This window comes from Hordeum vulgare, chromosome 2H (genome assembly GCF_904849725.1).
Source record: "Hordeum vulgare subsp. vulgare chromosome 2H, MorexV3_pseudomolecules_assembly, whole genome shotgun sequence".
Taxonomy (NCBI): Eukaryota; Viridiplantae; Streptophyta; class Magnoliopsida; order Poales; family Poaceae; genus Hordeum; species Hordeum vulgare.
The window spans coordinates 527,650,515-527,658,352 of record NC_058519.1 but is presented as its reverse complement, the minus strand read 5'-3'; the positions used below and the strand labels follow the sequence as shown (position 1 = coordinate 527,658,352).

The 7,838-nt window shown below is 41.7% G+C and overlaps 1 protein-coding gene across 1 annotated transcript; it reads right to left on the bottom strand.

Annotated features, from left to right (window-relative positions):
- Positions 1 to 225: 225 nt before the first annotated feature.
- LOC123427008 (pachytene checkpoint protein 2 homolog) lies at positions 226 to 6,691 on the bottom strand. The gene is made up of 14 exons (XM_045110937.1): positions 6,423 to 6,691; positions 6,240 to 6,303; positions 5,311 to 5,417; positions 5,156 to 5,223; positions 4,672 to 4,775; positions 4,487 to 4,591; positions 2,999 to 3,088; positions 2,847 to 2,922; positions 2,535 to 2,604; positions 2,008 to 2,078; positions 1,754 to 1,844; positions 1,114 to 1,241; positions 773 to 898; positions 226 to 656 (listed from the first exon to the last, which is right to left on the bottom strand). The coding sequence occupies exons 1-14, from the start codon at positions 6,607 to 6,609 to the stop codon at positions 516 to 518; spliced, it is 1,428 nt and encodes a 475-aa protein (XP_044966872.1). The 5' UTR covers positions 6,610 to 6,691; the 3' UTR covers positions 226 to 515.
- Between the last annotated feature and the right edge of the window lie 1,147 nt (positions 6,692 to 7,838).

Here is a 7,838-nt window from a genome sequence, read left to right as displayed (position 1 = left end):
TCAAACGAGCGCAGTCGGACAGGATGAGGTCGCGCGCTAGAGTTGGCCTTAGCAAGGAATGCACATGGTTATGCGTCGCATGTTAGTTTCAGCTTCCTGTGAGCCTGAAAAGCTGACGCCGAGCCAAACAGTCCAGACAACTTCTAAATTTCCATCTTGCAGAGACATGTGAAACCGGTAATAAGTGAAAACAAATCTACTTCGTAACACACACAAACGCTGCCATTTCAAGTTCCAATTACCAGAAAAGGATCTGATCAAGTGACCAATGTATTGCATTAACTTCACCGCAAAAAAAGTCACAGCTGCCCTCAAGGTGAGGTGCATCCTACCGTAACAATTTAGAAGCGAACCAACAGTAATGCAACAGCAACGGCACCTATATCTCAGAGATGGAATGGATTTGCTTTTATCTCAGAACACCAGTCTTCGAGCTCAAACTATGCATCATATCGGCAACATGGTACTTGTATCGAACTGTTAGCCCCTTGCTCTTCCAAGCAATCCACGAGGAATCAGCCGCGTGATTCCAAGAGCTCCCTCCGCGCGGTCTGTATCAGCGTGTGCATGAAAGAAGTAGCATCACAGCATGAAGGGTTGGGAACGGAAGCGTGGGCCAGGAAAGGGAGTTTTCTCAATGATCTTCCGCTCAATCCCTGTGGGAGAATGTAAAAAAAAAATCACCACCATAAGCCTGTTGGGCTGGATTACAGAAGAACACTTAACCTACAGCGTTAAAGAAAGTAAGGTAACTGTGAACTTCATTACTTACGTCACACAGTTCTGCACCTTCATGCAGTAGTTTGGAGAGATGAAGTGTATGGGGTTCTGTAGCCTCAGGACAGTGCAACTTCTCCTTCAGGGTTGAATAACTCAGAATACAAGGCAAATCACCACCCTACATTCGCAGAGGAATAATCCTTTAAAGATTGCAAGAAAGCTGGAAATTCTATACAGCAGTTCAAACAAACAAATCCTTTGAGATCCCAAATATAGTTTTGCTCAGAAAAGGTGCCCCATGCGCAAAGCAGTTCTGAGCAACCTTATAGTGATGTTCATTTAATTTAAAAAGGTGGCATTACAGCGACCAAGTTGGCAAAAAGGAACAAATACCTGAGGATATTTAAGAATTCCTACTCGGAAGAGTTCATCTATGCACGACCTCAAAATCTCATAGCGTGCTTGAAGAGTAGGGGGGCCGACGTATGCCTTGATATCTGCCCTGTCAACAAATGCAATATCTGCAAACTACATACGAGTTAGAATTTATTTATTTTAGGACTCCATACATGTCTACACGATGTTTTAGACAGCTACAGGCTGTTCTCGTTAACAGTCATCGAAAATCGAATGAATGTCCACAGTTAGGCAATTTTGTTAGCCCAAGAGATATCAGTACTGAGCACAGTTGATATCTCATTGTCGATGGCAACATGATTATCTAAATTCAAATGTATCAATAATGTAGCATTAGTTACTTCGGAAAAGTAGGAAAAGTGATGTTATAACATGGGCAGCCCCACAAACATGAACTTCTTATTATGCAATTGATCTTCCCCTCACTGCGGTGATTCACTTGACCAACTAAAACACATACTAAATGTCCAAATTTGTCCAGATGTTGATCATAAACAGCACCGTTGTTCCAAACGCACAGATAACCATGCAAAAGATGTGGCAACCATGCACACAGAATGACACAATGGGCCATCAGGTCATAAAAGGAAAAACTCAAAAGGGGGGAAATCAATACCGATAGCTGTAGTGATATTTGATGTTGTCAAAATGATAACATTTGGCCAAGCCTTCAGTTTGTCCATTTGCGTTAGCAAGGCATTTACCACCTGAAAGTTACAGAATGGAAGAAGACTGTAAACATAACCTGATAAAAGGTACTGCCTCCGTCTCAAAATATAATACGTTTTTGTAGGCTATTAGCCTACAAAAACGTATTATATTTTGAGACGGACGTAGTCTATGGCAAAGGAAAACTGATGTAAACATTACCCTAATGGAGTCTGAAGGCTCAGAGCCAGATATGGCAGCCTGCCTGGCAGCAGCAAGGCTTTCAACTTCATCTGCAATATCACGTATTATAATGCATAAACGCCATAGATAACATTAAGGGTTCAGATATACAGCATGCCGCAAATCAAAATTATCTAAGATCTTGAAGTATAGTTAAAATTCTATAGGAGTGCCACAATGCGTTTCACTAGTCGGCAATTAGGAGATGATGCCTAGGGAATTAAATTGTGTATGTTTCGATTTAAAAAACATTTTATGATCTTTGTTCTCTCTATTCATAAAAAGGACAAATAATTTGCTGTCTTACTTATCTGCCCATATGTCATGTAGCTCAATGTGGTTCAGTATTTTATCAGTATTGAGGCATTTCTGAAACTAAAAAACACAATGGAATGAGAATTCCTTTTAACAACGCATAGATAAGATGAACAAGGCATGGATTGAGCTGGTCAGATCATACGGAGATTGAACATCTAGTCATTTCACCAGTTTTGTCATAAACATACCGATCAATACAAATACCAGGTTGCTTTCTTCCTCCACCATCTCCTGAATCTTCTGGAAAAGTTTGGCTACCTGAAAGGACAAATTATAGTATGTACAATGTAAGATGGAAATGAAGATTTATCTCCAATGGACAATTTTAGTGGGCTAAACTAACTACATACAACAAAATGTATCATATAATGGTAAATTTTCCAGATCATGCAAAATGGTGCAAAAAACATAGTGTAACTCAATTACCACGAGCTGATGATGTGATTTCAGCATGAACGTATACATGATAATATTACTAATATGTGCACAAAAGGGCATACCAGTTTCCCACTTTCAGAAAACCACTTGCTGAACAATGAATGGGCATTGACTTCAATTAGTTGGCACATAGAATACCTGGTGAAAAAAAGACAGTAATTAATAACACATTATTTATTAAAAAAAATAGACATTAATATCATTAAGCAAGAACCTTGAATTGAAACGAATAGAAAGCTTCTGAGCTAGTGCTTTACACAATGAAGTCTTTCCTGTTCCAGGTGGACCATGCAAAAGTACAATCCTGCAATTATATGTAAAAAAGTACATAAACTAAAAATACAAAACAAAATGAATCATATATTCCTAGAGAATAATTTATATAATTGAAAGTGCACATTTGCATGGGTATTAAGGTAAGTAGTCCAGTTTAACGAAGCTCAGGCTTTTGCATCCAAATTATCTATTGAGTATCCCTTGACAATTAAGCTGCAATTCCTTTTTGCAATATTTGCACACTCACCTTGATTAAGTATCCCAACAAACAATATCCATCAATGGACTCAAAGAAGAACTGAAGAAGAGGAAGGAGACAATGGTCCACTTTCCAATTCCAATTTCAGGAAGTACTCATGAACGTCATTGAAAGGTTTCAGCAGCTAACTGCAAACCCAATTACACTAAAAGGTACCCTAAGGTTACATGGCAGTAATGACCAACTTTATGGAAAGTAAAATCAAAATATACTACTCCCCCTCCCCCCTTTACGAATTATAAAGTGTTCTATGTTTTTCTGAATCAGATGTATATAGACTAAAAAGCACGGGACACAGACACGGTGACACGCATATGGGGACACGGGATACGGCATTATCCAAAAACAGCCCATTGGGAACAAGTCAAATATATATATATAAATAAATAAATAATACCATGTAATATAGAGGTAAAGAGGAAAAAATTAACAAAAGATAGCCCCATTCAGCAGTAACTCTCTTAACATAAGCCCAGAGAGGATATTAGTAGTTGGGCCAGCCCAGCTAGTGCATGCCACAGATCAATCTGCACCGTCAAAACTCAAGCCCTATCTCTCTCTGCCCTAATGCTTTTGACCAAGCCACCACTCTCTTGCCATTGCCCCTCCTCGCAGCGATGGATCTCTCAACTCCCCCGCAGCACCTCTCGCCACCCCCCTCCTCCCAGCGTGCTCCTCTTGCCGCTGCAGCAGCAGCAGCAACGGCGGGAGCGAAGCACAGCAGTGGAGGCACAGCAGCAGCACGGCGGCGGGAGGGTGCTCCAGATCCAGCGCTGCCTGAAGTCGGAGGAGGGTGCTGCTCCGACCGATGGATTAATCGAGCCCCTCACGTGTCCCCTACGTGTCCCAGCCATGTCCTCCCTTTTCTTTTCTTTTTTTAATTCGTAATTCAGGAAATACGGCGGGATACGTGTATCCCCGCGTGTCCGAGCGTATCCCCGTGTCTGGCCGTATCAGCACGGGGATTCGGCAACTTCTGCCCTGTCCATGCTTTGTAGTATATAGAATTATAGACGTGTTTTACTGTTTTAGTGTGTCTGTTCACTAATTTCAGTCCGTATGTAGTCCATATTGAAATATCCAAAACATCTTATAGTTCATAACGAAGGTAATACTTCTGATGGCATGTGAAGCCTCCAAGTGATTAACAATGTGAAAGATGCTTACCTGTTCCATGAAACAAGGCATGGGTCTACACCTCTTTCAGTAAATAGCAAAGCACTAGCAGCGTATCTCAGCAACCTCTGCTTGAGACCCACCTCATATAGTAAGCTGCAAGCACATACGCAATCATCAACAGAATAAAAAACACAGAAATTGTACTGGTCAAGGATACTGAGATCAAACCAAACCTTTCCCATAATCCATCAAATTCTTTGGCAGGTAGAGCCCACTCATCGAAGCTAGAGAGAGTGTCATCTTCACTTGGTTCTTCACCTGGACCATCTTCATTCAACTGCAAGATAACCAGATCAGCTTGAGCCTTGAGGTGTACGATAAATTTGAACCAGATCTTCACTAGAATACATGACATAAAGCAATCTATCTCTTGGAAAGAGGTCAGTAGACTAATTTAGAAAATACCGGTTGTTTCAAGAGAAAACAAGTGTGAAATTTTAAGTGAAAACAACAAAACACCAGCACCTCAGCAGCATTACGAAGATATCTTATGATGTGAAGATGAAACGATTTCAACATGCAACTGATTAAAGAAGAAAGATAGCCGGCAATAGCATGTAAACATACCCAAAGACTTTCTGTGTTTTAAAAGGAACTAGAGGAGATTTAAGCAGCAAAGATTGAAGTGATTTAGGCAGAAAACATTTAAATGCATACCCGGAACACATGAACGTCAGGTTTGACTTGCCAAAACAACAGGATTTTGTGGTTCTCAATCAGCTCATCTACATGAAAAGCAGGCATTCAGGAAGAGGTACATAGATAACTGAGATCAAGAAAGCACACTTTCCAGCCTAAGTGAAACATCGTACCAGTGTCACATATTTGGATCCTTTTAACATGTTCGACAAGAAATGAATTGTCAGGAGGTATCTGGACAGGACCATCAACATAGCTTAAACTTCGAGATTCTAACATCCTGATAAGAAAATAACTTGTAAATGTTGATGAGCAATAACAAACATTAATGTCCTGCACAAGAAGATATCTGCGCAAATTCAATATGTATGCTGTGAGCTTAAACCCAGAAGCTGTCTACAAGAAACTATGTCAATTCCATGGCCTCAGATCTGATTACCACTTTAATATGAAAGAAGCGTGATAAGATTTCTGGCATTGCTTTGGTGAGTTATCCAGCCTATCAATAAGCAATGATGAACAGTTGAACGTGATATTTTTTTTAAATGATTGGCTTATAGCTGTTTCCGGTAATCTTTTCTGAACAGAACACTACAGATGATACGATTTTTTAACTTCATTTACTGCTTTCTCCATCCTTTGTATACAAGCAAATGATGGACGCAGTAAGTTTTGAAATGATCAGCTTATATCCATGTTGCACGGCAGAAATCCCCACCTAGTTGCTAATCTGTTATAACACTAGCTGATGTTTTTCTCTAAAATGCTAATCACCCTGCAATGCCTAATTACTTATTACAAACAATTTAGCACTCCTAACTTTACTAGTTGCCACGTCGATCTCGAATATGCTGCATCATGAGCGACTAGTGAACAAAAATGCCTGTTAATTCCTATTAAAACATACCCAGCAAACTCCACTGCTAAATCACAGGAAGATTGTTGACCAAGTTCCCTAGAACCATGGCACATTTCCATTTTTCCGGTGCCAAACTATATCTGACCCAACCCGCATTTAGCAGCTCGTGCATCCACGTGTCATCAAGCATCCAAATAACAGTAAAATAAGCCCGAAACAAAGTTCAATCCGAACAGCACCTACCTCTCCACCGCTGCTCGGACGTCCTCGGCGCGAGCCGTACTCGAGGCGTGCAGCAGCACCTCAACTGCAAGCACAAAAGGAAAAAATCAACCCCGGCGAAACCAAATCGGGCATTCGCAGAGCACGGTTTAGTCATGCGGCGCTAGGAAGAGGCCGGAAACGCGTGCGCGTCGCGGCGCCTACCTGACACGAGGACCTTGTCGTCTGGCGGGGTGGGCGCAGCTACGGCCTCCGCCGTCGGCTGCGACGAGGACGGGGCCGCGGGAGGGGTGGCGGCGGCTGCAGGCTCCAGGGGTGGGCTGGAGGGGAAGGCGGGCAGGGCGGGATGAGAAGGGTGGGGGTCGAAGGAGATCTCCATGGGGGCGCTCATGGTGGCCAGGCTCCGCGAGGCAGCGGAATGGAAAAGGTCCTAGGGTTTTGGGTTTGGAGAGGGGAGGGGAGGCGGAGCCGTGGAGGAATGGGGGATTTGGGGGAAGGAGGAGGGAGGATTTGGGTTTCCCGCGCTTGAGGTACTTTAGGGTCAGGAGATGGGCTCTCTCTGTAAGCTCTAGGTGGGCCTAGAGACCTGGATGGGCTCAATAGGAAACCCATTTTCGACCCAGCGTGCGTCTGTGATCTTTGCTACTTAACGCTCTCTGCGGTAAATATAGCTAAACCCCTATTCGGCGCCCGCTGCAATATATATATATATATATATATATATATATATATATATATATATATATATATATATATATGTGTGTGTGTGTGTGTGTGTGTAACTTTATTCATACTCATAGCAATTACAAGTACACTGATTTGGACCTAAGATCCAAAATGATAAACTAACTCATATGACTTTGAATTACAATGAAATCTCTTAAAAACACCTTCTTCGCGGTGTCAATCTCTGCTCGAAGAAATACTCCAAAGACTTCAATAAAAAGGTTGTAATTGGACTGGAGCAACGATGTCGTCACTCTTTCACCCGCACGAACATTACGAATAATGGTTTTTGAAAGCATCTTGAGTGGCCCGTCCAAAAAGATAGGAAGCCTTGATCGATGAACGTATTTGGGTCGAAGATGATCCCTCAGAAATGCATGTCATCAAATCATTATATCTTCATCATGCTACCGATGAAAGATTTCACCTTCATAAAGAATCAAACAAACAAAAATGCTTAACACAACAATATAAACTCATCAGATCCGAATAATCGGATCTGCGAGGACAAAAAACTCTCTAATTTCATGACACCACCAAAAAAAGGAGACAAAATTTATTCTCATAAAACTATGATGATTATCAGACATTGACAAAGAACATAAAGGTCTTGAAGATGCAAGGTCCCCTTATCTCTCAACGCCATGATTTCTCAAATGGAAGCAGCGACAGTGGCACGAGAAACCCTCACGCCTGCTCGATGAGACACTTATAGCGCTATTTGCAATTGGCGCAATAGAGTTAATGGGTCGGCCCACATAATGTTGTCGTTTTCTGTTTATGAACGATTCTTTACACCAACCGTTCTTTGGAAACTTCAAGACGGTTGTGTGAAGCTTTTAAATGCTTTCGGCCGGTTTTATCTAGTTTGGTTTATGAACAGTTTTTATTGGG